Here is a 27196-nt window from a genome sequence, read left to right on the forward strand (position 1 = left end):
CAACTGGTTGGAGGAAGCCAAATCGCGTACTGCCTACTTCTATCAACAAGGGGGTGGTCCCGCAAATTGGGTCTTGAACCAGGGGAAAAACATTCCGGCCGGCGCTATTCAAGTCGGTAGAGAAAAGTCCTGGACTTTGTATATTTGCAGGGCGTTTTATGAGGTATGTTCATCTTCGGACTGGGGTCGTCTTGCCCAATGTAACCATACGTGACAGGGGGGCCTCAGTTAGTTCTCATTTTTTTATCCTGCGGCTAGTCCTACCTGACATGGAATCGTCCTTCAAGTCGTTGGTAAGGCGTCCGACGTGTTCAAGAAAGGAGCGGTTATTGGCTTCAAGGACAAAGAGATTCAAGTAAGAGACAACGTCGCTCACCATCATGTTTATATTGATTTTGCGACGTCAGCTCGATACTTACGAGATCCTCGTTGGTAACATGCAAGGACTTCGCTGGGTGTCGGCTCATGGCAGGCTTAATCTTGCGGCTCTCGGCGCCAGACCAGTTGAAGGTGGTCGTGAGCCGGATGGTACTCCCATTTACATTGCCAAGGCGCCCCATAAAGGTGCTGAACACCCAGGTAAAGCAAGCGAAAGACTTGACGGTGCGCCTTGTATCTCTGTATCCGAGAAACAATCTCCTTATGCCTCCACTAAGGTGCCGTAATCCCGTATGATGGAGGTGAGAAACAGATCAAAGTAAGAAGCAAACTCTTTAGCATGACTACAACTGAAGTTGTCTCTCAGGAATACCAAGTTCTCTGCTATTACAATTAGAATACCGACACCTGCAGTGGGGTTGTATGTTAACATAGTGTGAAGTAGGTCTCGCCCATGTACCAGATATGCACGCAAATTTTGAATCGAACAATTACATAAACGTTGTTGTGGTGGATCCTAGCGAACTGTGGGGAACTTTCAGTTCATATTATTCAGGTTTCATTATATTGCTGATAACGAAATTCAGGTGCGAGATTCGTAGAACTACATATGTCTACCATGCCTCTGTGTCCTTGACAAGATGACGGTTGGCGTCTTCCTCAGCCAACTGCACATTATAGTTGTAGACGATCAAGCAAGCCCCTGGATACATCACGGTTAGAGACCTCTGGCGATCGGGCTTTTGAAAAACCTTACAAATTTCAACCAGCCACGCAACGATGAACACTCCAACCATGACACCTTTCACCAATTTAGCCCCATCTTGGCAACTCTTGAGGAGGGCGGGGTCTGCAGAACCACTAGCACACTCTTTGATGTACTTGGGTGCGTCTTTGAAGCTCTTGTGGATCGCATACATGCCACCAGCCATGCTGAAAATGAGATGGGCCACGAGCATTCCAAAATAAACTCGGACAAGAGTGAGTTTCCTGCCGATGGCACCAATCAGACTGGGGGGAGATATAAATCAGCTGCGCTCAAAACTGATCCGGAGAGATAATGTACCCGAAAATTGAAAGGATGGTCAAGGTGATATAGACAACGATCTGAATGATGGTCGCATTTCTGCTACCCTCTGAACAGCAGTCAGCTTTTGATTCACAAAAAAGAAAAGAAAACGGCCATACCATCTTTTTTCAGGTTAATAATTCCGACTACAGAGACGGCACCACCTCCTAGTAAACCGAGGAGGCCGAGTAACTGGGAGGAGGGCGAAATTAGTCAGATACTCAAACCACATGCGTGTTCAACTCACGATAACGCCAGCGCGGACGGGAATGCAGCAGCAAAATGTGCGAGTGGTAACGGTCGTCATGTTGAATAAGGATGTGTGCGTCGTAAAAGGTCGTTGAATAGAGGTCAACTCTTGAGATAAATTGGGGAGAGCTTGTGTGCGTGCGTGGGGGTTAGGACCAGCCTATCAAGGAGACATCACAGAGGGCTCCGCATTATATGGTCTTTCGGCCATTCGGAACAGGTAACCAAGGCAGTGCTCCGGCGGACCAGCGCCTGAGCCGAGAATTCTGATGGCAAATTGTGGGTCATCAAAAGGCGATGCAACCAGGAGACTCCAGGAAGACGAGGCAAGTTTCAGGCATTTCACAGCCTTCCCATATTATAGTACACACAGCCAAGGATGCATTGGCGTCATTATCCTACACACACACATGGTTAACATAATACAAGGGTAGTTTCAATCCAATACATATTCGCTGCCTAATAATACGCTGGGTCAGAGCTTCTTGAACGTCGATGATGGCTGCGATGCTTGTGTTTTTTGCGCGGTTTGTGTATCACTATCGTTTGCGATGGTGGTACTCCAACAGGCATGCCCGCGCTCATCGCAGATCCCATATAAGCTTGTGGGTACGACACAGAAGAACTGTGGCTTCTGGAATGGCCTGGTATGACCATGGGCATTGATGAGCCCTGATACGACGGGGAGACGCCCATCGGCATGGAGGGCGAAACACCCATCGGCATGGACGGGTCATGGTACATGGAAGGGCTCATCCCCAAGGGCATCGAAGACCCTTCATATGCTGAGCCATATGCTGAGCCCACTCCCATGTGCATCCCGCCATTGGGATAATACGGAGTTCCAGGAGGATAAGAATTTCCAATGCTAGGTATCTGCATCCCTCCACCGTAAGATCCATAGGAACCAGCTGATTGCCCTTGATATCCTCCCATGGAAGAAGAGTACGCAGTGCCAGGAAAAGACATATGATGTTGAGAAGAGTGAGAACGGTGACGAGAGTGAGAGCGATGCCGATGGCCGGAGCGTGAGCGTGAATAAACCCGATCGTCATCATAAGCATAAGGGTCGTCGTGGAAGTCATCCCTGTGTCGGGAACGGGAGCGACGCCCACCATCTCCTCCCCCACGATCCTAAAGATAAAAACAGTCAGCCATCTATTGTGAAGGTCTTGCTGGCACTAACCTCGTAGAAGATATATGAAGCGGTATGGGCTGCGGCGTCTGACGCTGCCATTTGGGCATAGCTATCCATTTGCCGTGAAGAATAATTCAACAAGCGAGCAGCTACAAAGAGGATCAGTTGGCAAGTCCCAAGAGCGGACTTGGAGCAACACACCTTCTGCGACTGCAAGACCAATGAATCCTTCCCTCTGCCTCTCGAAATCGCTGCTCAGGGGTTCACGAATAGAGCTGTTATGGGTCCAAGTACGATAAGCTTCGTAAGCTGCTGCATGTCCTATTTCCGTAGGAGACATGAGGCTGAGCTCGTTCTAAGCATCGCGAGTCAGACCAAGTACGGTATAATTGAATAGACGTGGAAGTCGACCAACCATTCCACCATATGCACGACGATGCCAGTGTCTCGCTTCATGCATTCCGACGCCTCCGGAATCAATAGTTGAGGGCCTATAATCCCTGACCCTGCTCCAAGCGTGGTCAAAAAGAGACCTATCAAAACCTGGGATAAGAAAGTGACTGGAGGAGAGAGTAGTCTGCATGTCGTGCTCACGGATCGGGACTTGGAGCGTGGGCGCGATAGAAGTCCATGCCTCCCCCTGATATATAGGTGAGATTCAAGTGCCTCGTGTTGAGGAGACGCCGTGACTTACATGAGGGTTGAGGTTGAAAGTTTGGGGTCGGTGGAGGCCCAAACTGATACTAGTACGAGAGTGAAAGGGGTTTGCAAGAGGGAAGTGAAGGGCATTACCTGGCTTGTCCCCCAACCTGGTCTATTACTCTGTTTGTAGTAGCCGTAGGCCATGATAGTTGTGGAGAAGAGGCGCGCTTAAGACTAGCATGGTACTTATAGTGCATTGATTGGAGTGATGACATAATCCTTGCACTCCACTTCAATGTCTGGTCAGTCGCGTCAAAGTCCCTGTTTTCATTCCTGCTCATCGTCGTCTCCAGATTACTCCGTCTTTGCCACTCCAGATTTTAACCCAAATGAATACGCAAATGCAATTCTTGCGGGCGAGCCCTATCCAGACCAAAAGTACACAAAGCTGTCTATACAGGACCCCATTGCAAAGGAGGACATCTCTGTCGCCATTTCAAAACTTACATCTGGAATTGACGATGTGGCAAAGCAAATAAAGCAATTAGTCCGCCTTTGACGCCTCCGATACTCAATCAAAGGTCTCATCTCAATCACAGGTTACCGCTCACCACGAACAGTTTCTCTTGCAAGCCGCCAGTGCAAACGCGCTCTCGGGATCACTTTCTTCGGTTCGCTCCAATTTGTCAGATTTGAATGCGTCTGTTGAAAAGTAAGACTGGCGTTTTTTTATCTGCAAAGTACCAATTGTTTTCCTCTATAGGCTTCGTCTCAAAGTTCATGTTCCTTGCGATTCACTGCAAACGTTGGTATCAAGACTAAAGAAGCTTCAACAGGCCTGTGACGTTCTCCGTCGTACATCTCGTTTTATCATACTTTCCCGAAGACTACAAGTGCAAATGAACGAAATGCGCGGAATAGGTCCAGACACCAGCACCACCTCCATCAGCGATGATGCCATCCCGTTAACATCTGAAGGCTTGAGCCATGATTCTGAAAACGAAAAAGAACGCGTGGTGGCAAAAGCTGCCTTGAGCATAGCAGAACTAGGTCAAACCATTTCCTTTCTTCGTTTGATTTCGCTGAGTAAGTAGGCTCTGTAGCGACATTGCTGGACGGACTGGCACATCACTCGAAACAGGCATCAATTGACGGGGGTCAGATTGACATTTCGGACCCATCTTCATTACGTTCGATCACCGTCGTCGCAGCACGTGTCACTTTTATTGAAGAAGCTCGCTCGAAAGTGACTAACGAGATGGAGAACATGGTGGTGATGGGTCTTTCAACATTGGTGAGTGTTTACTGCCTGCCATGTTTTTTTTTACACAGCGAACATTGCATCACCTCAACAGAATCAAACACTTTTAGCATCATCTCTTCAAATAGCATTCAATCTTAGGGTCTTGCCATCACTTGTGCAGAATTTGGTATCTGATCTTTCCCATACAGTGGATGACAGGATACGAGGGGCGTTTGATTTATCAAAGATATCGAAAGATGTAGTGAGTAAAGGTGATCCTCGTTCGAATGTCATTTTCAGTATCACATTTGATGACGAGTCTCCCTTCAGACTCGGGAAGTAATCCTCCATCCCCACAAATTTATCGATCACGAGTCAGAACAGAGCCGACAAACGTAACTGCACCTCAGTGGACTGCAGCACTCTGGCTTCGACTAGAGGCTATGTTCCAAGCAATGGCAGATTGTTGCATAAAAGTAAGACTAGTCTTCTTGTATGCCTTCATCTCCAATTATTGCATCACGCTAGGTAAATGCACTGGAGAAAGTTTTAAAGTTGAAGAAAGATATCACCACACATGTCATATTTCTTGACGAGGCAATGAAGGTGCGCCAATCAGTTGCCATGCACTGCAAACGTTGACCTGTTGTCCAGCTCCTGGAGAACACGCCTAGTGCAATTTTTTGGACTTCCCTGAGTCGATCACTTGAGAAGCACTTGCGAGATTCGGCAAAAGGTTTTTAGTATCATACTCTCTTGATTTACCCATTGATCGGCGCGACAGCATCAAGTTTTCTCCAACAAACTCTTAGCTCGGGTTATCCCAAATTGCTACGCCTGTTTCACGATTTTTTTGGCAAAATTGCTGTTCAAACCGACACAATTTATATTGATGCTTATCAGAGGTAATTATTTTGTCTGAGTTAGTATTGCTTGCTGACAAGTTGCAGCCCGGAAGCTATTTTGGTTCTGCGTGCTTTGTCAAACATCGAATCCATGTATCTCTCGAGATCGACCAACAGGATGAACGAAGCGGCAGGCCAGGCTTTTGCTGGTGGAAACCGAATGCCTCCAGGATCAAGTGAGGGGATTAATCTGGCACGCACGATTGTGAATGAACTAGATTCGGCTAAATTTGATCCACTATTGGTCAAAGCTGTTGCCAAAAATACCGTTTCTTGTTTAGAGTTGACACTATCGAGGGTGGATGGTGTGGTATGAGCTTCCTCTGCCTGTGCTGTGCATTATTCTTATTCGCATCACCAGACAGTGAGAGACCGGAGTGCTGTGTCATTATTGGGACTGTCTGCGACACCACAACAAGTATCTAACGCTCATCTCGCTACCTTCCTCGAACAAACATGGTCGCGACTTGTCAAACTTGGCAATGAACACTCACCACTAACTTTCAACTTGCTCCAGCCAAGCATACAGGTCGGTTTTGAGAGTCGACAATCTGATCGATATTGAAAGGTTCTCCAGAAACTGCGCCAAGCTTACGAGAATCTCATCGACCCCATGAAAACCGCCATACGGCGTGAGCTCAGTGCGGTTATTGCCAAGCTGCATCGAATCGATTTCGCAAAGTCCGTAGATCCCATGTCAGGGGGTTCCAGCCCCTACATGAAGGAGCTAACGGAGAAACTCGCATTCATCAAGGCGGAGATCATCAGTAGATATGACATTGATGACTCTGGTTGGTCATGGTGGGTGTCTTACCCCCTACCCAGTGTTCTTATTGACCATTGTCACAGGACGGTCTCGATTGTGAAATATACCATCAAGATTTTCCTGCTGCACATTTCGATTGCCAACCCCCTCGGAGAAAGTGGCAAGCTTCAGATGACAAGCGACATGACTGAATTAGAGTTTGCGTTAAGCGCTTTTTTAACAGGTGGAACACAAAACAAGCGTGGAGGGAGCCTTGAGGGCATTGGTGATGAATACCGGGCCCTTCGCGCGATGCGGTGAAATTCAATTTTCACTAATGAAAGGGCAGACGCTCATAAATAAGCCAGACCACTCTTGTTCCTTGAAAACAGTCAGCTTTCCTCGGCGCAGCATACTGCTGGGCTGCCAGTTCTGATTGTGCTACATCACATTCTGGTGCGTTCGCCTATGCCGTTGCCTCATGAGTTGCACGGCTGGCAGGCGGCGGAGTATGTGAGATGGCTGGATGAACACACCGAAGAAGAAGCTTTGACGCTTATAGATGGTGGACTGACGCACTGGGAAAAGGTGTCTGAGGAGGACGAAGGGGTTGAATATTTGAAGCTCGCTCGAAGTGTAATGAAATTACATAAGCTAGAGTAGACTTTTTTTGTGACTCCCATGGCGGCCCTTCGAATCTACAAAAATATCTTGTCACCGTCGCGCACAGCGTCGCCAGTCATTTCTTTGCGTCTCTTCTCTTCCACGTCCTACGTCCGCCGTCCGGACAACTTGCGACCACCCCAACCTCCCAAGCCCATTGACGACTCAACTTCTGCTCTCGACTACAAGAGGTCGCAAAGACTACGCCCGCCACCGCTCCCAGCTACTGACTTGCCACGGTCCAGGAGCGCGGAAGAGGCTGTTACCAACATTCTTTACAATACCCCACCTCCAAGTCTCCAACCTTTCAAAAAGTATGCCTTTCCAACATTTTCAATACTCTTCTGAAAACTACCTCCCTAGACATATTTTGAACTGCCTTGTGCAGAATGAACCCGGGGTTCTTTCCCGAGTGTCAGGAATTCTCGCTGGCAGAGGGTTCAATATCGATTCATTAGTTGTTTGTCGCACAGAAATTCGCGACCTTAGTCGGATGTGTATTGTCCTCAATGGACAAGATGGCGTTGTCGAACAGGCGAGACGGCAATTGGAGGACCTCGTGCGTCTGTCTCTTTTTCATTGTTTGGGATTGCTCTTCTGACGGTTCATTGCAAGGTGCCTGTTTGGGCTGTCTTGGACTATACCGAGACCAATGTCATTTCAAGAGAACTCCTGCTTGCCAAGGTATCCATCCTCGGTCCTGAATACTTGGAGGAACAACTCGTCGGCGGACCCTCTCATGAGCCAAGGAGAGCTATCTTCAATCACGATGACTCTTCGAAAATGGAGCGTGAAACCGCACTAGCGCATAATTTTGAGCGTAGCGCACACCCGAACCAATTCAGTGAATCATCTGCATCCCCAATCACGCCATCCCAGGCTCTTCGCCTCAAGCATCAACATCTTCATTCTATTTCTGTTCTGGCAAAGCAGTTTGGAGCCAAGATTGTCGATGTCAGTGAAAATAGTGTGATTGTGGAACTCACTGCAAAGACGACGAGGGTGGAAGCCTTCTTGAACTTGCTCAAACCCTTTGGAATTCTTGAAGCAGCTCGTACAGGTACCAGTCGTTTCCAGCTATGATTGCAGCGTGACCCTGACTCTGGATTCCAGGATTGATGGCTATGCCGAGGACTCCTATCAGGACAGATGAGGACGACACTGTTCCGCTGGAAGAAGGTGGCGGGGTTGATGCAAGTCTACTTCCTCCTGGTTGAAACAAACGTAGGACATATTTGTGGCGCATTGATTCGGAAATGCCTACAAACACGTTGCATGACCTGTATGTAATAGGCGCGTTAGTGGTACCCAATTAATTTGCGCTCAGATAATCAGGTGTTCGAAGCGAGGTTTGAACTGTGAGATTGTTTATTGTGGCATCAAATCTTGTAAAGGACAATGGCAAAGAACAATGAGTGTGAAAAGTATTGCCCATTGTTCGTTGCTTCGTATTATCAGGGTCAATGCCCACAACAAAAAGTACAGGTGATACGTTTTCATTTTCGTTGTAAAGTACATTGCAGGGGATGAAATAATAAAATAATGCAAGGGGTCATAATGCATGCAGATGTGGACGGGGGAGATAAAGGTATACAGATGTGGTTGGTTGTGTAAAGCGTAGTATAAACTAGGGGTCAATCCTAATGGTAGCAAGGGTTCATGATAATAGTAGGGTGAGATAAACCAGAAAGATGGTCGATCGACATCGTCAAGCAGACAGCAAAGATAACCTATGTGCAAAGCAAAAGCAGGATAAGCAAGATAGCAAAGATTAAGAAAACAGAAGAAAAAGCATCGAGATCGAGATTGATAAACAAAAATAAGGGAGTTGAAACTTTCTAGTTTGCTGGTACACCCCAGGCGAGCGGGTTGTGCTCAATGGGCGAGTCAGGCACAGCAGATATTTTCCAACTACCGGCGGCGCGGCGATTGGAGGAGTGTACAGCACCTGCAGGTGGCACATATGGAGTTGGGTGGTGGATTTCGTGCTCTGAAACGACTTGGAGTTGGGTGGAAGGGGTGGGTGGCATGGATGAGAGAGGAACGGAGTCATCATAAGTGATAAATTCTTCGCCGGCGAAAGAGCCCATATCTGACAGGGCCATGTCCGGGGAGAAGAATGAGAAGTCGGATTGGTCGGTGGACGCCATCTGCCCTTCAGAGCCATAACCATGCAAGTTAAATCCGAATCCATTGAAAGAGTTTCCAAAGTATGATTCGGCTTCATAGTTTGTGGGGATCTGTCCAATGGATAGCTCAAGCTGACCGGTAGGGTTGGCGTTGAGAGAATTCGCGTCAAAGTTGTGAACTTGAAAAATGGAAGGGTCGTCTGTCGCTGACAACAGCGCTTGAAGTGAGTCTTCAACAGTCGGGTTATACCATGGCTGAGGCGGCATGGGGGGTATGTCGAAGGATAATGGTATCTGAGAGAGTAAATGGTAAGGCTATGTCTACAAAAATGTTTTGGTCACGTACAGAGGTGTTGCTCGAAGAGGATTGGCCACTGTGCCAGTCTTGGGTAGATAAAGTTGTGGTGGATGTCATGACACTCGAGGTCATCAAAGAAGATGAGGTCGTGCCAAAAAGGTTATTGTGGCCAAGACCGTGGCAGGCTTGGACGTTGACGCCATTATTGGAAGATTGGGCAACTTGCTGGTCGTCCGATGGATAAGCAGCGTCTGAAAGAGGACTACTTTCGTTGGGCGACGAAGAAATGGAGAGTGGAGGTGATGTACCAAATGGTCCATATTGTGCATACACCTGTTGCTGAGACTGCGATGAATCCACCTGTGGATATAGGGTGTGGGGGGCATATAGAAGCGGAGCAGCATTCGCGATGGTGGCCGGGACAGCACTCGCAGACGTGATGCGGACAGTGGGACGAGTGCGTTTAGCTAGACGTTCGTTGTCCTTTTCCTGCTTTCGCTTGACACGAGCAGCCTCTTTCTCCTCCTTCTTTTTGGGTTGAAAGCGATAACCTGGGTATTGCTTCTGATGCTCAGCCTTTTTCTCATCAGCGCGTCGCTCATAGATGGCACGCGTCGCCGCCGGCTCGTCTTTCCACATGGCGGAGATCATTTTGGACACCATTCCTTGGGGTGGAGGGGGTTGGCCCGCAGCACGAGCCGTAATCATCTTCGTTTTCTCTGAACGATAAATGATCCAGGCATTTGGCGGGCGAGGAGCATGAACGACAGAAGTTGGAGGGGTGGGATGCTTGGTACGAATGGGCCCAGCCATTGAGGGAACAGGAGTGAAGTCGTTAATGATGGCGACGTGAAGGGGTTGTGGACGTCGCAAACGACGACGACGAAGAGATAAAAATGAAGAGGATGATGGAAGAGTGAGAGAAAACTGTTGATTGCTGTTGAATATTGTTGATCCCCTTATGGCCGTAATTGTAGGTCCATATTTTCATTTGTTTATGAATGCACGTGACGTTCAAGATTGACGATCGATACAAGTACACAGCAAAAAAGAAGACACTGTCAAGCTAAAGCCAAAGGCGCCTAATACCCGCCGCCTCCTCCTCCACCTTGATAACCGCCTGTACCCCTTTGTATTAGACACAGTCCTTGTGTAGATTTATCTTGTGCTCACCGTATCCGCCTTGACTGTAGCCACCCTGTTGGCCCCCATAGCCGCCGCCGCCGCCTTGTTGTCCATATCCACCGCTTTGCCCGCCATAGCCGCCGCCGCCAGAGTAGCCGCCTCCTGAACCTCCTGAATTCACTTGGTAAATTATTTGTGGCCCGTTAAATCACACTTACCGCCATAGCCACCTCCGCCACCACCAGAGTATCCTGTGCGCTGAAGTCAGAAGCGTAACGTGGAAAATGCTTCAGATACACAGACCTCCTCCACCACCTCCGCCTCCACCCCTGGCGTTAGCAAGGTTGACCTTGATGCGTCGCCCATCAAGTTCCTGTTCATTCAAACCACCGATCGCAGCATCGGCCTCCTGGCCGGAGCTGAACGTCACAAATCCAAATCCACGGGACCGACCAGTATCGCGGTCGCGCATGACGATGGACTAGACGAGTATCAGCTTATTCTTCTTACATGCGCAGAGCCAATGGCCCAGGCATCGTCCAGTAAGATATAATAGCGCACATCAAGAACCTGGCCGAATTCGGAAAATGCCTATAATTTGAATCATATTCGATAAGACAACACGAACAACACAAGAGGCAATGAGATTCCAGGTATGCAGCCCAGGTATTATACTGACTTGGCGAAGCGTGTCATCCGTCGTGTTCCAACTCAAATTGCTACACCAGGTATCAAATAACTATTAGTTGGGCTCCTCCCATCGATGATCAGGAGAAGCACTTGAGGAACACCGATACGAAGGCACAGACTGACCCAACATAAACTTTTGCAGACATGGCTAATACAATAGCAGAACCTGTAACACGAGACCTGAACGAAACCGAGACCGAAACTCAGGACGAAGGACAGTGGAGGTTGAAAAGAAGGAAGGAAGGAGGCATTCTCGATCGCAAGGGTCTTATATATACCCTCCATCCCAGATTCGCACTCCGATGTATACACCTGTAAACATTAAGGTTCAGGAGTTTGAAACTGCAGATTTGCCCTCCACTTGCGTTGGGACCTTGAAATGTTCACAGAAGGTGTATTTCTACATGAAATTCATCATTTTAAAATTTTAGAGAGAGACCCAACAATTTGTGTTGTGGGGACATGACTTCGTGCTTTTCATCACACCAGACAAACAAAAGTCATGGAATGTTCCCTCAGATCCCTCCGGATCGGCTTGACTGTTTATTCTAAAACTTCTCAAGTATATTTAAATGATATGTGAATGTTGAACTAACTTTTTTTAGAGAGCGAGATGAGGTGCTGTTTGCAGGAAGAGCAAAAGACCAAATTTCGCTCACAAACAGCCTGATAGGGATTTCAATCCATGGAAGAGCAAATTGAAATTTAGATTGAGTTGTCGGATTTGAGAAAGTGGTCAGTCACAATTCGTGCTAAGTTTCAGACCTTGAACAAACATATATGCAATGTAGATGAGTAGTACTTGGTAGCAACTTGGTAGAACGGACAGCCGACTATTTAATCGTAAAATTCGTCATAACGGTCATGAAAATCGTATCCCAACTCATAATCCACCTTTTTTACTCTTCTCCTTCTTCCTCAGCCAACCTTTGTCATCACCTTTGATGCTGCCAGCAGGACTCTCATGAGCGCTCCTGCTACTCTCACCACGTGTTCCCTCATCAGTAGACACCCTCGGAGACTGATCCCGCTTCAACCCAGGGATGATCGAGCTTGGCAAGATAGAAGACGATGAGCTCTGACGGCGAGTTGTAAGTGAGATCCTTCGCGCCAGTCGCTGGAAATTCTGGGATGAGATGCGCTTTCGCTTGGGCTCGGCGTCTACATCCGGTGTTCCGGTACGAGAGGGCTGAGAGAGAACATCGGCTCCAAATGTAACACCAGGCGTGGGGGATATCACCCGCTCTGGCTGACGTTCGGTGGTTTCCGATGTAGCCTCTGTAGGAAATTGAACCACCTGTGAGGAAACGGGTGTAACGGGTATCGGACTTGCAATGGGAACCGAAGTTAATCTGGGAACATCTGTCTCTACAGCCACAAAATCGAGTGAAGGCTCAGAAGAAGGAAAGGCTACGGGGGAAGGGAAGGCCACGGGGGTAGAGACGGCCAATGTGGAAAGATCGAGTTCTTCCGGTTTAGGCGGGTCTGTGTTATCTGGCGAATCTTCCTGAGCAATGCTAGCGGGAAGGTCGTTCAACGGATCCAACACGTCGTCCACCAATGCAGGACCTGCAATAACAATAGGATCCTCTGGTGAGACTTCATCATTAAAATCCGTGGTTTCAACATCGTAAGCAGACGCCTCCTTCTTTACACTGCTTTCACCGATGGAGACGGGAGGATCCTCAGTAGAAGAAACCTGATCGGCCCACATCGAAGCGAATATTCCATCGAGAGCCATCAGCTCTTTGTGTGTGCCCTGTTCGACGATATGGCCATCCTTAAGGACCAAGATTCTGCATTGTTGTGGGTAAAGCAACCACCCAACTACATAAAACATAAAACTTACAAGTCCGCAGAGGCAATGGTCTATCAAAATGTTCAGTGAGAGATATCAGTATGCAATCGATGAGACTAACGGAGAGGCGGTGGGCAATCGACAATGAAGACCTTCCCTTCATGAGATTCTGAAGAGCTTTCTGGATGTCTTTCTCTGTAGAGGTATCCAGTGCGCTAGGTATGATGAATTCAGGTGACTGGTCAGAAATCTGGAGATAACGTACCTTGTAGCCTCATCCAGAAGTAGAATTGGAGGATTTTTTAATAAAGTCCTCGCAATCGCAACTCTCTGCTTCTCTCCACCACTCAACCTTACACCACGCTCGCCGACTTTTGTGGCGTATCCTACGTTTCGATATAAGTAATCGCGTAACGTACGCACAAATCTCAGATTACCGTCTGGGAAGCTCATGATGCGTTCGTGCATCTGGGCGGACCTCGCGGCTGCTTCGATCTCTTCGGAGGAGGAGCCGAACTTTCCATATCTTGGCAAATGATTAACATCAGGGGCATACTTGTCAACTGAGAGGCTGACATACCCAATATTGTACGCAATGCTCGAGTTGAATAAAACGGAGTCTTGTGGCACCACACCGATCGCTTGGCGCAAACTTTTCTGTGTTACGTCCCTGATATCCTGACCATCAATCAAAATCCTTCCACCTCCATCCTGAAGGTCGTAAAATCGATAGAGCAACCGTAAGATGGTCGACTTGCCAGCCCCCGACTCGCCCACAAGAGCCACTGAAGAACCTTTAGGAACCTTGAATGACACTCCGTTTAGCGCCGTTGTTCGAAAGTCGTACGAAAAGTTGACGTTTTCTTCAGCCGACGTGAGCATTTCCAGAAACAGAGAATGGAAGATTCACACACCAAACTCTATTTCTCCAGCAGTGACCATGAGTTCTGGCGCGTTAGGCTTGTCGTTGACCTCCGTTGGTTCATTTAATAATGCCAAAAGACGTTCCGTGTCGACAAGCGACTGATTTACTGATCGATAGATGTAGCCCAGCTGATTTAAAGGTGTATACAACTAGTCCCAGGTTAGCCATAAAAGACAGGATCTAGTAAAAGATACCAACCTGTGCGAGATAGGTGATAAATATGACAAATTTGCTAGCGTGGGGTTCTCCCTTGGCGATGATCCCACGAACGACGATTAAAGATCCAATCAATAGACCGATGGTCTATAAAACAGGCAAATGAGTCGAAGACTGGCGCGGCCCAAGATACTCACGATGATGGAATTCTGGACCAAATTCAAGAGGTTCAAGGAGACTGGGTTGACGGACATCAGCACGCTGAAGACGTGGCAAGCCGTGATACGTACCGATAACCTTATATTCTAAAGCCTGGTATTCCCGAATAGCTTCCCTGTATCGGCCTCCTTCGTGTTCTTCTCCCCCGAAGTACTTGACTGTCTCGTAATTGAGAAGACAGTCAGTGTGGATTCCGCGAGTCAACTGATGCACGGGAATGAGACCATGCGATGGCAGCAATAGATAGAAACGTACAACATCACGATCATTCATCTGGCGTCTGAGCCTGGTTCTCCACTGAGTAAGAATCACGCTTGCCGCAACTAGTGGATCACGGAGATAGAGGTAAGAAGTATTCTCGATGACTGAAAACATGGATGGAAAGCAGGAAGAGACTTACCATATGCAAACATGACGAGGAAAATCACGCATGCGAGGGTCCAATCAAAGAGGATACAAAAGGCAACGAGAGCCACTAATATGTCAACAAAAGTCGGAGCAATGTTGAATAAGAGGAGCTGCCTGTCATCAGTTAAGAGAGCCAATATGATCTGAGTAAAAAGCACCTCAAATGTGTGATTGATGGCGGCACCACGGTCAAGAACGCGCAAAATTTCTCCAGTCTTACGGCGAGTGTGCCAGGCGAAAGAAAGATTCAGCAGATGGTCGAAGGATAGCTGGGACATTTCTAAAAACAAATCTGTCTGAGAAAGGGAGATTTAGTGGTGAAAGGAGTCAGACCGCTATCGGAATATTGCATCACTGGGGCCCAAAGACACTGTATTACAAGAAATTGAGATGAGAAAATACCAGTGTTACAGACATAATAACGTACGTCACGAATCGCAGCTAACCCGCCACTTCCTTGCAAGAATCGGAGGCCGACATATCCAAACAAGAGTGGCCAAGGGGATCTCTTCGATTGACCTTCAAGAACACTAACAAGTTCACCAAGAACAATCGGCATGACGGGGTTAATGACACGGCCAAGCACCAGAATGAAGATGCACAACATCTATCCTGGTTGTCAAGACCGTCGACAACAACAAAGAAAGGTTCTACATACGGCAAGCAATTGGAGGTATCCATTCTTGTGTGGCCACAAATAGGGCGAGAGCCGACGAATGCGTTTCCAAAGTTCTGCCCAAGTTGGCTCATGCGAAATTTCTGACTTGACATCAGACTTGGGAGAGTAAGCTCAAGGAATTACATGGGTATCCGACCTGCATACCTTGGAATCTGGACCAGTAGACAAGGCAGGGGTAGCTGCTCGAGTTGCTGGAGCCGATCGCTGCAAATTGGAGCGCGTATCGCGGAAAGTGCCATATTTACTTGAGGTATCTCCGACGAGTCCAGCAACAGGAGACAGACCAGTCGATGGCTGACCATTTGATTCCGGAGGCAAAAGAAACGAAGATGCAGTCGCTCCTATCCCAGGAACGTCCTCTTCTGTTTGTACAGAGGTGTACACAATGCGAGGTGACACAAGGGATGCGAACAGCGATACGAGGAGCAACACACGAAAGGCAGGAAAGGCGACATGAAGCAAAGCGGGAATTGCAATCGAAGGTTTTTCCGGAATATGAGGCGGTGCTGGGAGAGGGAGAATCAGCTCGTTGAAATGAAAATTTGGAGTGCCTATCATACCATTCTGTAAGCGAAAGCCAAGGATTACAACAAGGATAATGTCAAAAACCAAAGCCGCGCCAATGACACCCTTTATCCTTCTCAAAGACCAGACTGGAACTCCATGGATGTCCTTCCATGCTCCCAGTGCGGCCAAACCTGAAAACGCGGCAAGGCCTACGACGGTATTGATTGGAATACCGGTGTGGTGGGGCCATTGCTTGTCAATAAGGGTGTAAACAACGAAAGCGAGCCCGTCTAAAAGGAAAGTAAAAGAGAGAAGGGTCAATAGCAGGAGAATAGAAGCCCGGCGAGGAACGGTATTGGCGACGATGACAGAAGTGATGGGTGAGGGAGATGTAGGAGATGGGGCATGTGAGAAGAAAAGAGATACAGCAGCGATGAAAACGACTGCTGGGGAGAGGACTCGTAAGACAAAGACAGGGAAGGCGAGGTCAGCGAGAAACATGACTGCCGTCACCGTCGCTTCCGACAAGCCGCTGAAGAAGAGGAAGAAAACAATTTATTTTGTACTGGTACCACCACGTGTTTCTGATGTAATCCACTACAATACTCACAATCAGAAACATCGACACGAAATTTATAGAAATTCATACTTCGTCAAAGACCATCCATTAAACCTTCGAGTTTGTTTCTAACCACCTCTACCTTTTCCCCCTGGATGTCAACTCCTCCAGAATCATGTAATTTCAATACCCTCCGACAAATGTGAATAAACTCGCGAGATCCATCAAATGTGTTAGACGGGTGAGGACTGCACTGCGTGTCTTCCCGGGCCAGAATTGAAGCTACATCCAAATCAGAAGCGCGGAGGAGAGCCAAATCGCGGAGGGTATCGGCCAATGGAAGCCTGATATTTTTCGCTTTCGAAGACATACTTAGAGGAATACTTCAGAACATGCATGCCTTTGACTTTGCAATTTTGAACTCCGCTACCACACAGCCCAACTGAATATTAAAACTGCCAGCCCTATGATTTTCCTACCATGTGCAACATTGTAAAGTATATGACGTATGTTGGTTAACGAGATGGCGACGACTGAGGATATGTAAAAAGGTCCATAGCGTCGTCTGATGGTAAGTGGTCTTGTCTTGACAAGGTAGGGCATGATGGAGGTCGATATTTATCATTGGGCATTGTAGTACTCGTTCGGATTGAATCTCTTCTCGTTGGCTTTCGATGAAGGTTGGCCCTCTTCGTAAATGCATCCGCCAGAAGAGAGGAGAAATTATGAGACGGCGATTGTGTAGCTGTCAAAGCATGAACACCAAGAGGCGGAGGAACCAACCGCTTAGGATTGACGCTTGAGCGGACCTCTTTTACTGTGCAGCTGGCATCCACTGCCATTCTGCGTCTCTTTTTGGGAGGGGATCGAGTATCGCGTTTGCGCATCCAACAGCCAATCGCGGACTCCCACTCCCAGTGACAGTTCAACATGACAGGTGTCAAGCTTTCTGATTTCCCCTCCTCCAGTTGGATCGGATTTAGAGGCAGCGATTGAGAACCCATCGCTAGGGAGGGGTTGGGGCCGCCGAAACACCGGCTCTCAGCTTCATCAACAATATGAATCAACCGCTGGCGGTAATCTTCCAAGCGCGCAGGGTTAATTTTGCTTATAGCGATATCATCAGGTCCTGGTCGTTCAAGATGGCGCAACGCACAAGCCCACAAGGATGCCTCTAGATGCAAAAGGCCACTAGAACGCAATGCCGAAGCATATCTGTGTACCATCTTGTGACAATCGCGAACGTCACCGCTGGAGTAGACAGAATGAATGAGATGAGAGTATGCTGTTGTTTCCGGTACTAATCGCCGAAGGCTTTGCACAACTCTTCCTGTGTGAACTGACGTCGGAAAGAACACCAGCCACTGAGTTGATATTTTTACGACGAAGGTTGAGAGATTCAATGTAGAAATTCCAAGAGCTTGTGTCGGTATCAAGAGGGAACAAATGACGGCAATCAACTCTGAAAGAGAAAGGCAGTCCTCCAGCGCAACGTTTACACGATCCAAAGGAAAATAGCCTTTGGACAAAACGTTCACCCATCCGCATAGACTTTTGAGTAGTCCCTCGACCTTTAGCGTGTCCTCCTTCCGCTGATCGCATACCCGAACTTGTCGTGAAATGAAGTCCACAAGAGCAGTTGCCAAGTCCAGGAACGAGTGAAAATGAGTTTTACAGGCTGCTTTGCCATATACTTCAACTGCTTTCGATGCCCATGCGTCTGCGCTCGTTACAGTGCCCAATGCAGTGAGCAGAGCACTAGTAAACTGGTACTTCGAGAAGCCAGCGCAGGTCCATTGACCCTCAATATCCAGTAAGAAGGAAGAATGTAGAGGATGACACAGGGGCGGGATAACTGGCGTTGGGCGGACGGCACAAAGCAAGAGAGCTTGAAGGAGAGCTTGTGCATTGTGAGCAAGTCGGTGACTCAAGCAGAAATCGAGCAAAATGCGAAGCAACGTTGGGTGATGAGGGCATGACGCTAGAACGATTTCTACAGCGTGCGAGGCAAGAGTCCATCTGCATCGTGGACAAGTGGTAATCAGTAGACATTGTATGTTTTGAGGTTGCTAAATTCTCACCCGCGGTATTGCATAGGGACAGCTTCATAAATTTCATTGGCCTCGTCAGCATCACAGTCTATATTTTGCCCAACAACTACAGAGCAGATGGCAACAAGACTCGCAGAGGTTGGGAATTCTGTTGGTGCTGGCAATATGTTGGGCATCTTGAAGAGAATATCCCTGAAAGAGTCGCGTATGGCATAAATCTTGCGAGAGAGATCCAAAAGGTCAAGTGCATGCTTCTCGAAATGAATTCGGATACCGAGCTTATCTGGTGGGTGTAAGATCGAGAGCGGTGGGACATCAACGTGAACTGGATCCCTAGTAGAGTATGTGTGCAGAGGCGGTGGTAGATTTTGAGACTTTGCGAATGCAACGCATCTATTCCGCAGAGGTCTGAGTAGACGATTTATGGTGGTTGTGGTGAGAGTAAAGTCTACCATAGTGACAACATATTAGTGGTCAATTGAGCGAATGTCCGACAGTGGCATGTACAGTCTCCGGCCCGTGAGATCCGTCGCTCATTCACATTGCTTAGACAACGACGGCGACGGCAACAGCGACGGCGACGGCGACAGCAACATTTAAGGCCTTTCATGCATCAAATCATTTAAAAGAAACTCTCGCAACACACCTTGTGCTTCAACAATGGCAGGCCTTCTCTCTCCCGACACCGACACCTTCTCTACTCCACCAACTACGCCAGGTTTATGCACAATCAGACCCTCTCTTTCAAGACGCAGCAGCAGGCCGACCTCACTTCACATCGATCGCTCTCAAAAACCAGATATCGAATTGGAGACGACCCCTGATTTGTCAAAGTCAAAGGCCAATGACTCGCTCGCTCCCCCTTCCATCGTTCAAGATCTGACCGTTACCTCTAACCGGCCATCAGCTCATAATCCCCCGCACCAGCAGTACCACCAACCCGTTAATTCACCCTGCTTCGTCCATTCCCATCTTGATAAGGGCGCATCTCTCACAGATTGGCTGAGGAATAAGCAGCATGCTATGAATGGCTCTGATCTTGGAGTCGCAAAGTCTTTGCAACATCAAACTGGGCCTAACCTTCAACACCGTGACACGGATCCTGCTTACTCTGCCCGGACTTCTACTGTCGACAGTGATGGTGACGACGATCGTACTGAAGACGGATTTGCGGGGAGTTTAACAAAGCAGCTAGCGGAAACGGCCGTTGGCGTCAGGGAAATGAGTAAACAACTTGGTGCGCCTATCATTATGTTGTCCCAACGCCTAGTCAAGTGTAATCAATCTTAGGCCGAGCAAGAGTTCAACTTAACATTCAGAATGTTCTGATTGTGACGAAAGCCCGAGATAATAGACTCATTAAACTTACTCGAGAGCTTGCGCTTTATCTCATGTTAAAACGGAGCCGGGATCAACGAGGGCTAGTCGTGTGTGTTTATTTTTCTTGCGACACATCAGCATCTAAACACGTTCTCGTCAGATATGTTGATAACCAACTCCGCCACTCAAAGCGTTTCGATGCCGAAGGTATTCAGCGAGATCATCCAGAGCTTTTTGTCCCATTTCCCGAACGTCGCTCCTCCAGCGACCACTCTTTGTCGTCTCTACGGTCAGGGTTCACGCATAAGGAGAAATATCAGGATGAAGGTCAGCTCCGATACTGGACGAGCCGCATGTGTAGTCGTAGTCCTCATCTCTTTGATTTTGTTGTGACGGTAAGCAGATCATACTCCTGATTTGAGTCGTTTAATTCGTCTCCTTCAGCTCGGAGGAGACGGGACTGTGCTCTTTACATCCTGGTTGTTCCAACGCATCGTTCCCCCTGTACTCCCATTTGCGCTAGGATCACTTGGGTTCCTTACCAATTTCGACTTTTCCGACCATCAGGCCGTCATGGATTCTGCATTGGACAATGGCATTCGCGTCAATTTGAGAATGCGCTTCACATGTACTGTGTATCGAGCAGTCGCCAACGAAAAGGGGAAATCACGGAAAGCAGTGAAGAAGGGGGAGACGGGCGAAATCATGATGAAGAATATCGAGAAAGGAGGATGGGAAGCCCTCGAAGGCGGTTGGACAGGGGGGTTCGCTCTTGACGGCAAATGCAGCTCCAGGGATCGGGAAATCATGTGTTTCAGCACAAGACCTGTCGAAACATTTGAGGTTTTGAATGACCTTGTTGTCGATCGTGGTCCGAGTCCCTATGTCAGCCTCCTTGAACTCTTTGGTAACGTTATAGTTTCCTTTTAGTTCTATTCTAGTGTGGCTCATTCACACTCGCAGGAGATGAACATCATATGACGACGGTTCAAGCGGATGGCCTCACTGTTTCAACACCAACAGGCTCCACTGCATATTCGGTACGTTTTCTCTCCTAAATATTGGCATTTTCAAACCTTTTACAATCAAGTTGTCTGCTGGTGGATCGTTGGTACATCCGGAAATACCGGCCTTACTGATAACACCTATATGTCCGCATACGCTCTCCTTCCGGCCAATGCTCTTGCCTGATAGCATGGAATTGCGCATATGTGTACCTTACAACTCGCGGAGTACTGCCTGGGCCTCTTTTGACGGCCGTGGTCGTGTCGAACTTCAACGTGAGAATGATTTGTGATGGATCTTTACAATCGTCTGATTACTGCCTTTTCTCTCTTTCTCTATTTAGAGGGGGATCATATCAAAGTCACCGCGTCTAAATATCCTTTCCCAACAGTTTGCGCCGATAAACAGTCGACAGACTGGTTCCATGCGATATCAAGAACTTTAAAATGGAACGAGCGGGAACGGCAAAAATCATTTGTCGTCGTCGAGGAAGGTCCAGCCAAAAGGAAGAAACGTGACCAACGAAGCACACCAACAACGGAACACTTGAAAGTGGCGACTCCTCAATCTGCCGATGAGTCTCCAGCAGATGAAGAGGAGGATGAGGTTTCCGATGAAGATGACAAATTTGATATTGACGATTCCTCGGTTGAGGCGGATTCTGCGTCTGAAGCCAGCCGGGACGAGCCGCTTGGCCGTGGAGTTGCCCCAAACACAGAAAGAATTCCTTCTTCGCCCTTCGCTCGGAAAATGAGGTCGAAATCTCGATCTCGTTCGCGCGCGTCTGTTTCTCGCCCTTATCATTCTGGGGTAGATTCTCCCAGCCGGTTTGCAAGCCCGCAACCACATTTGACTCGTCATGTTGGGTTTGAGCTGCCAAAGTCTTCTTCGGCCGACTCTTCTCCTTTGTCTAATCCAGGCTTACTGGCCGCTCAACAAGGTTTCCGAGATGAACTACTTTCCACTAGGCAGAGCGGGAAAAGCGGGATTCCGAAAGATCGTGGCGCAGACACAGAGGCTGCAAAGACGCCAACAAATGCATCATTGGCGTATGGCAGGGGAAGAGGTCATTCTCGAACGCGATCCGCCGAGCACCATGCCCGTCGAGCTTTTGCTGTTTGGGGTCACGATGACAGCGACAGTAATGCCAGTGAATCTGACGCCTAAAACGACTTTATTCCTGTCATACTTTCGCTTTTTAAAGTGTGGATTTTATTCTTATTCGGATCAACGTACTACCTGGGGGGATAAAGTTTGAAAAATACTCAACCATTTACAACAGTGGCAATTCGAAAATTCGAAGCTGCCTTGTGAGCATAGTAACGCAGGTTTATAGCCAAGGTCACTTCAGAAAAAGCTAGTACCTTGTACTGTAAACCACCCCAGTGCCCTGTATTCAGGTCTGTCTTCTGCAACTGCACAAAGCCACATATTTAGTTGGGAAAGCGTAACTTCCTCAAGCCATGTGGGCAAATCCTTCCCTCCGTCGTGCAGCAAGTGAGCCGCATCAACAAGGAGTTCACATGCATCAATGGCCGCCGCACGTAAAGTGTATGCTTGGTTGAGATTGAGAAGAGGACCCCCCCGGCAGATGGGGGTAGTGTCATTGTTCGCTGATGAGGCAGGGTCCAACAGACTCTTGAGGTTGTCCTCCGAACCGGCGCCAGGGAACAAGCTAGCCAGTGATTGTGAGGATGAGATATTGATTACCCCGAGATGTATAAGCAAGGAGGGTAGAACATTATCAGCGAATACTGGAATCTGTGTTGATGAAGGAATGGGAAACGGAGGCGGGCACATGGAGCCAAAGCGAGCAGAGATCACATGAATTAAAAAAAGGGCTTTCTTGAAGCAATATATTTCTGCAAATAGTCAATATCCATAGCTCAATCGTGGGCCAAAGGTGGGGGTCACCTTGTCCGTCAACTTTTGACATATCTTGAAAGGCGGGAAAGGTGCGAATAAGCTGCATGATCGAAATAACAATCAACGAGACGCATTTCGTCCCAAACCTAGGGCACATACCCGTTCCAAAACAAAGTCGACATTAGCATTGGGTTGTGTAGGACCCCTTGAGGACTCTTTCAAAGTCTCTGCGACAAAAGCTCCAAGGTTGGGATATCCACTGCTCGCGAGGATGGTCCCAGTTTCGTTTAGGACTTTGACGATAAGTTGGACAAACCCGTACAGTGGTCCGCCAAGCTCGCCAATGGTCACACCAGGTATGGTGTCGTGGGGGCGTTCAACATGCAGAGGGATGGCTAACAGCTCAGCAATTTTGGAGTCATTTACAGCTTTCATTCCTTGAGCGGAGAGAAAGTCGCCTCGATCCGAGGAAGTGATGTAGAGGGAGAATACCAAGGCTCTGATCGAGTCCCAAGCGCCCCGTCCAGTCTGAGCATGGAGTGGTATGCAGTAGCCCGAGCCGAAGTTGAGTAAAGCGAGGACAGAAATCAAGTTTAGTTCTTCGAGATGTGAGGAAAATCTGAGAGGAAGTGCTAGGCCACGGCCACTGTTTGAGTTTTTGAAAGAATGCTGGAATGCAGGAGATAAAAGCAGGGGTTGAGGGGAGATCTACAGGGTAGACATTGAATGGCCTGGACAGGTCACTGCTGGCGTTGGGCTTACTGTAATTCCAGCTGCCTGGCGTAAGTTTCGGGATGACTGGCGGATGGCGGGGAGATATTCGCCAGTGGATGGAAAGGACAACATCTGGACAACATCAACTCTACTTAGTTTGCATCGTGTCAGCTAATGTTCCTACGTCCTTGTCTACGTCGATGCTCTCACTCCCTGGCCCCTGCATTGGATATTCGCTCGCATCTAATGGCCCAGGTAAAGGGAGCTATGAAGGTACCTTTCAATTCATCTTACATTTTTACTTCCAACTCATCCTCAACTTTCAAGAGCAAGGACGGATTCACCTCCAACACATTACGGGTTCGTCTGTTCCAATCCAGTACCCGCAACCTTTTAAATCTACCTTTCTAGTCCGTTCTCTCAGAGGTGTACGCTGCGGACAAGACGGCTAATGAGAAAGTTCCCTCTCCCATTATTGTAAGCACCTCAACTTTGCGGTTTTCCGGTGCCCCTCAGCCCCCGTCTTCATACAGGCTTCCATCATTCGCATGGCAATACAACGGCGGGTGAGCTCCCAAAATAATGTTGGTTCCACCATTTTCCTTAACGAGCAATGTTTTAGACGGAAGCTACTTCCAAGTTTGTAGACGCCTCACGTTCCGACTTGGCCGACAATGAAACACGAGAAGCAACGCTTTTGATGACCTTTTTGCCACCCCTCATGTCGGAGGTTGATGTGGATCACACTCTCAAAAACATTATTGACACTCTGACCGCTGGACGCGACGTACCCAAAACTCAGGCTCTAATTGGCCTTGTCTTCAAAGAATTCTATGCTCAGGTGGACAAATCAAATGTTGACCCAATTCAGGTTAAGAGGCGGGCACAAGTCTTGATGTCCGAAATTTCCTCTTGAATCACTACTAGTCGGAGACCTTAACATCTACATCGTTCATTCACTAGACTACCTTTAAATGAGTTACTGAAAAGATTACAAACTTCTTATTCTACTCCTGAGCCATTGGAAGAGTTGTTCGCTGTATGAGGTTCCGACTGAAGGAGTTTAGACAAAACGCTTTCCGGACTCGAATCAATGGCACTCCCATCATCATCCTCAGTTTTTTGCAACTCTGTTGGAATTGTCGAAGCATCGCTCGAATCATTGCTTGTGCTTGGAACCGCTGGGATTGGTGGCAGTACGCTGCGCATCCTCATCAAGTCGTTGATGCATCGATGTAAGGTCCCGGATACGCCCTCGAGAACCTTCAAACGCTCATCGATAGCTTCTCGGGTCAGTCGATCCATTATTTGAAGTTGTTGCTCAGTCGGTGACGAAGGCAGGACTGACACCCGAGGGTCTTGTTGACGAGTTTGTTCTGGATGGAGGTTGGGGAAGATAAATCCGTTCTCACTACGAATTGGAGGCTCCCGACGCCATGGAGGCGAGGACGTCCTTACGCCGTTCGCAGCAATCGGAGATCGATGTTGAGAAGGTGGATTTTGCAGATTGAAATTATATAGGGGGATTAGTTTTGGAGCATTTGTAGCTGACGGTGACGATTGGAGTGTGTTGACCTTGGCTGGCCGCTGAGAAGGCGATCTAGAGGCATCAAGCGCATTACCGCCAAGTCTACGTATAGCTGCGAGAGCCGCTGCATCCCTTGCTGTCTCCGGTGTTCCAGGGTCGGAGGATGTACTCGTCGGTGAATTGGATCCTGACCTCACGCCGCCAACAGAGGCGGAGGGGGTTGGAAAAGGGTCAGTGTTTTGTGGAGTCTCCGAGCCCGCAGTGGATGTAGATGATGTAGAATTGGCCTGGCTCGCCGGCCGTGATTGGGGCCATTGTTGCCAACTTCCGCCAGGGCCAGGGAGGCCAGGAAATCGAGGAACGGGCTGTCGCAGTTGGATGTGTTGAGGTTCCTGGGGAGCGTTGTGTCTGGGAAGTTGGTACTGGATTTGATATTGGATCAAAATTCCCTGAGGACCTTGACCTGCCACGACGGCATTTTGCGCGTTGTTGTTTTGATTTGCGGGAAGCGGACCTGGAGCCTGGGCAGGGGCGCCGAACAGGCGCCCAACGAAGCCGAGTGGATGGCCCAAGGGGTTATTGGCGTCCTGTGGGTTGAGGATTTGAAACCCTCTCTGGTTGGCCTGTTGAGGCGCCGCTCCTGCTACGGGCACAGCAGGAATGTCAGCGGCTCGCGGTGCGCCAGGTGTTTCAAGCACCGTACGGCGACTGTCATGAAGTAAATATCAGTGACTATCAAAGATTCCAACAAAAATGAATACCATGTGGGACAGCTTTGTTGGCGTTCGAGCCATGAGCGAAGACAGTAAAAATGAAATACGTGGCCACAAGGTAATTTCTTCGGAGTAGTGTTTGGGCCGTCAGAATTAGGTGGTGGGGCGGCCTGGAAAATCATTTCTTCTCTACAAATAATGCATGTGCGGTCACTCATAGCCCCAAGCTCTTCCTCCGTTGCATTTGGGTACCGCTGATCCATGTTACGTGTTGCCGTCTGGTATCGGTGAAGTGCTCGAAGTCTCGTCACAAAAGAACGGGCCGTTATGTACACATCTCGAATGATGTTTAGTGGCAGTCCGTAGAAAGTGATGATGATGGTGAAGAAAATGAGGTAGGTCGTCAGCTTTAGAAAATCTAATCGGGGAAAGAGTAAACTATTTCTCAGGAAGTGAAAAGATCTAGTCGCACCTGTAGCTAATTCAATATAAAATACCCACATGCTCTTGTTTTCCCATGGTGGTGCATTCTCCCCGCCCCTCCGACCCGCTCTTCGCAACTCGTATGAGGAAAGAAGATATTTGAGAATCGTGTTCATTACACTGGCCATGAGGATGGCATACTAACAAAAATGAATTTGAGATCAAGATGATATACTGTGAACGTACCTCGCTTGCGAACAAGACCATACCACCTACTCCGACTGAGATGGTATGTTCTGCAGCGAACAAAAACATAAGGCAGTCAGTGGTCCATAGCATTCCAAAGAGAATTGTCATTCGGATGTGGAAAACAACGGAGGGCCCGGGATATGGCCGTTGATCCATCTGACAAGATGTTAAGTTAACAAGAGCATGAATTGACGTTATTATACTCACCCATTCTATGCGATCCCCTGCCAGCCAGTGGAATGATTTAACAAACAGAAGGAAGCCAAACATTAGAGCAAACGAAATATCAAACTCGTCGCGGAATATGGTGAAAGCCAGAAGTGACTCAGTGATGAAGAACCAGAGGCGATCGTACAGACGCTGTTCAGTTGGATGATGAATTTTGTGAAGGTGTCATGTTAAGTTCAGGCCATACCTCCACCTCGCTGGGCCTAAGGCTTCCAAAGAATATCTTCTGCACGATATGGCCACAGAGGAGGGCGACAAGAAAGCCAAAGTTAGCCAAAGCCTTGGAGCCTACGTCAGATAGTGGGTCTGGGAAACATAGGAACGCACAAGGACGCTACGACTGCTTTTAGAGAGGTAAATAGCGACAGAGTAAAAGTTGCTGTGATTCTTCAGCGCATTTGTGATGACAGCGGCAACGGCGATTGTGGACGTGAGCGTGTACAACAGAATTCTGTTGGCGTTGAGGAAGCTAACCAACGCGTGGCTCCTTTGACGCAGGATTTGATTTAAGGGCATAGAGGAGTGTGCAAGGGCCGAAGTGGACTAAGAACAACGTCGTGAACGTCGTGGTCGT

At 48.3% G+C, this 27196-nt stretch overlaps 12 protein-coding genes across 12 annotated transcripts; 4 read left to right on the forward strand and 8 right to left on the reverse strand.

The window, feature by feature from the left end:
* Positions 1 to 992: 992 nt before the first annotated feature.
* LACBIDRAFT_326534 (uncharacterized protein) lies at positions 993 to 2108 on the reverse strand (the record flags this gene model as incomplete). The annotated part of the gene is made up of 6 exons (XM_001880425.1): positions 993 to 1389; positions 1445 to 1514; positions 1567 to 1639; positions 1695 to 1802; positions 1875 to 2045; positions 2103 to 2108. 6 exons carry the CDS (start codon positions 2106 to 2108, stop codon positions 993 to 995), a joined length of 825 nt encoding a protein of 274 aa, XP_001880460.1.
* LACBIDRAFT_294087 (uncharacterized protein) lies at positions 2058 to 3680 on the reverse strand (the record flags this gene model as incomplete). Its single annotated transcript, XM_001880426.1, has 5 exons — positions 2058 to 2830; positions 2883 to 2943; positions 3036 to 3189; positions 3429 to 3474; positions 3529 to 3680. The coding sequence occupies 5 exons, from the start codon at positions 3678 to 3680 to the stop codon at positions 2449 to 2451; spliced, it is 795 nt and encodes a 264-aa protein (XP_001880461.1). The 3' UTR covers positions 2058 to 2448.
* Positions 3681 to 3771: 91 nt separating this feature from the next.
* Positions 3772 to 7032, forward strand: LACBIDRAFT_296483 (uncharacterized protein; the record flags this gene model as incomplete). The annotated part of the gene is made up of 15 exons (XM_001880196.1): positions 3772 to 3778; positions 3830 to 4023; positions 4076 to 4188; positions 4240 to 4526; positions 4580 to 4770; positions 4832 to 4991; positions 5050 to 5195; positions 5248 to 5325; positions 5374 to 5455; positions 5504 to 5624; positions 5670 to 5934; positions 5986 to 6153; positions 6202 to 6425; positions 6474 to 6686; positions 6738 to 7032. 15 exons carry the CDS (start codon positions 3772 to 3774, stop codon positions 7030 to 7032), a joined length of 2544 nt encoding a protein of 847 aa, XP_001880231.1.
* Positions 7033 to 7050: 18 nt separating this feature from the next.
* LACBIDRAFT_184682 (uncharacterized protein) lies at positions 7051 to 8342 on the forward strand (the record flags this gene model as incomplete). Its single annotated transcript, XM_001880197.1, has 4 exons — positions 7051 to 7346; positions 7396 to 7591; positions 7648 to 8092; positions 8146 to 8342. The coding sequence occupies 4 exons, from the start codon at positions 7051 to 7053 to the stop codon at positions 8247 to 8249; spliced, it is 1041 nt and encodes a 346-aa protein (XP_001880232.1). The 3' UTR covers positions 8250 to 8342.
* Positions 8343 to 8569: 227 nt separating this feature from the next.
* Positions 8570 to 10272, reverse strand: LbPCC1 (HMG-box DNA-binding protein; the record flags this gene model as incomplete). Its single annotated transcript, XM_001880427.1, has 2 exons — positions 8570 to 9455; positions 9508 to 10272. The coding sequence occupies 2 exons, from the start codon at positions 10270 to 10272 to the stop codon at positions 8871 to 8873; spliced, it is 1350 nt and encodes a 449-aa protein (XP_001880462.1). The 3' UTR covers positions 8570 to 8870.
* Positions 10273 to 10430: 158 nt separating this feature from the next.
* Positions 10431 to 11498, reverse strand: LACBIDRAFT_296486 (uncharacterized protein). Its single transcript, XM_001880428.1, has 7 exons — positions 11398 to 11498; positions 11264 to 11303; positions 11146 to 11175; positions 10888 to 11065; positions 10803 to 10835; positions 10633 to 10755; positions 10431 to 10579 (listed from the first exon to the last, which is right to left on the reverse strand). Exons 1-7 carry the CDS (start codon positions 11418 to 11420, stop codon positions 10542 to 10544), a joined length of 465 nt encoding a protein of 154 aa, XP_001880463.1. The 5' UTR covers positions 11421 to 11498; the 3' UTR covers positions 10431 to 10541.
* A 1436-nt stretch (positions 11499 to 12934) lies between these two features.
* LACBIDRAFT_249450 (uncharacterized protein) lies at positions 12935 to 15534 on the reverse strand (the record flags this gene model as incomplete). The annotated part of the gene is made up of 16 exons (XM_001880429.1): positions 12935 to 13070; positions 13124 to 13143; positions 13194 to 13287; positions 13338 to 13458; positions 13510 to 13598; positions 13653 to 13935; positions 13987 to 14146; positions 14196 to 14300; positions 14351 to 14391; positions 14444 to 14576; positions 14628 to 14695; positions 14773 to 14890; positions 14939 to 15060; positions 15114 to 15150; positions 15196 to 15387; positions 15439 to 15534. Coding segments are annotated over 16 exons (1815 nt in total), but the record flags the coding sequence as incomplete, so codon positions are not given.
* A 1506-nt stretch (positions 15535 to 17040) lies between these two features.
* Positions 17041 to 19031, reverse strand: LACBIDRAFT_296488 (uncharacterized protein; the record flags this gene model as incomplete). Its single annotated transcript, XM_001880430.1, has 2 exons — positions 17041 to 18544; positions 18607 to 19031. 2 exons carry the CDS (start codon positions 19029 to 19031, stop codon positions 17041 to 17043), a joined length of 1929 nt encoding a protein of 642 aa, XP_001880465.1.
* A 730-nt stretch (positions 19032 to 19761) lies between these two features.
* LACBIDRAFT_166577 (uncharacterized protein) lies at positions 19762 to 21378 on the forward strand (the record flags this gene model as incomplete). The annotated part of the gene is made up of 9 exons (XM_001880198.1): positions 19762 to 19813; positions 19867 to 20005; positions 20057 to 20132; positions 20217 to 20291; positions 20341 to 20660; positions 20721 to 20803; positions 20860 to 20936; positions 20987 to 21176; positions 21245 to 21378. Coding segments are annotated over 9 exons (1146 nt in total), but the record flags the coding sequence as incomplete, so codon positions are not given.
* An 870-nt stretch (positions 21379 to 22248) lies between these two features.
* On the reverse strand, positions 22249 to 23613 carry LACBIDRAFT_326541 (uncharacterized protein; the record flags this gene model as incomplete). Its single annotated transcript, XM_001880431.1, has 4 exons — positions 22249 to 22763; positions 22816 to 22867; positions 22927 to 23475; positions 23530 to 23613. 4 exons carry the CDS (start codon positions 23611 to 23613, stop codon positions 22249 to 22251), a joined length of 1200 nt encoding a protein of 399 aa, XP_001880466.1.
* A 114-nt stretch (positions 23614 to 23727) lies between these two features.
* LACBIDRAFT_296491 (uncharacterized protein) lies at positions 23728 to 24397 on the forward strand (the record flags this gene model as incomplete). The annotated part of the gene is made up of 4 exons (XM_001880199.1): positions 23728 to 23754; positions 23809 to 23841; positions 23893 to 23958; positions 24104 to 24397. 4 exons carry the CDS (start codon positions 23728 to 23730, stop codon positions 24395 to 24397), a joined length of 420 nt encoding a protein of 139 aa, XP_001880234.1.
* An 86-nt stretch (positions 24398 to 24483) lies between these two features.
* LACBIDRAFT_296492 (uncharacterized protein) lies at positions 24484 to 27138 on the reverse strand (the record flags this gene model as incomplete). Its single annotated transcript, XM_001880432.1, has 7 exons — positions 24484 to 25717; positions 25771 to 26140; positions 26195 to 26345; positions 26392 to 26550; positions 26602 to 26754; positions 26810 to 26902; positions 26950 to 27138. The coding sequence occupies 7 exons, from the start codon at positions 27136 to 27138 to the stop codon at positions 24484 to 24486; spliced, it is 2349 nt and encodes a 782-aa protein (XP_001880467.1).
* Between the last annotated feature and the right edge of the window lie 58 nt (positions 27139 to 27196).

The sequence above is a fragment of the Laccaria bicolor genome, genomic scaffold (assembly GCF_000143565.1).
Source record: "Laccaria bicolor S238N-H82 LACBIscaffold_10 genomic scaffold, whole genome shotgun sequence".
In the NCBI taxonomy this organism is placed as follows: Eukaryota; Fungi; Basidiomycota; class Agaricomycetes; order Agaricales; family Hydnangiaceae; genus Laccaria; species Laccaria bicolor.

Bases quoted from the DNA above. Each gene is read 5' to 3' on its own strand.
- LACBIDRAFT_296486 (XM_001880428.1), bottom strand. From the start codon at position 11,420: ATGTCTGCAAAAGTTTATGTTGG. The intron at 11,304-11,397 runs GTCAGTCTGTGC...TACCTGGTGTAG, and splicing joins TCTGCAAAAGTTTATGTTGG to CAATTTGAGTTGGAACACGA. The intron at 11,176-11,263 runs GTCAGTATAATA...TTCAAATTATAG, and splicing joins CGGATGACACGCTTCGCCAA to GCATTTTCCGAATTCGGCCA.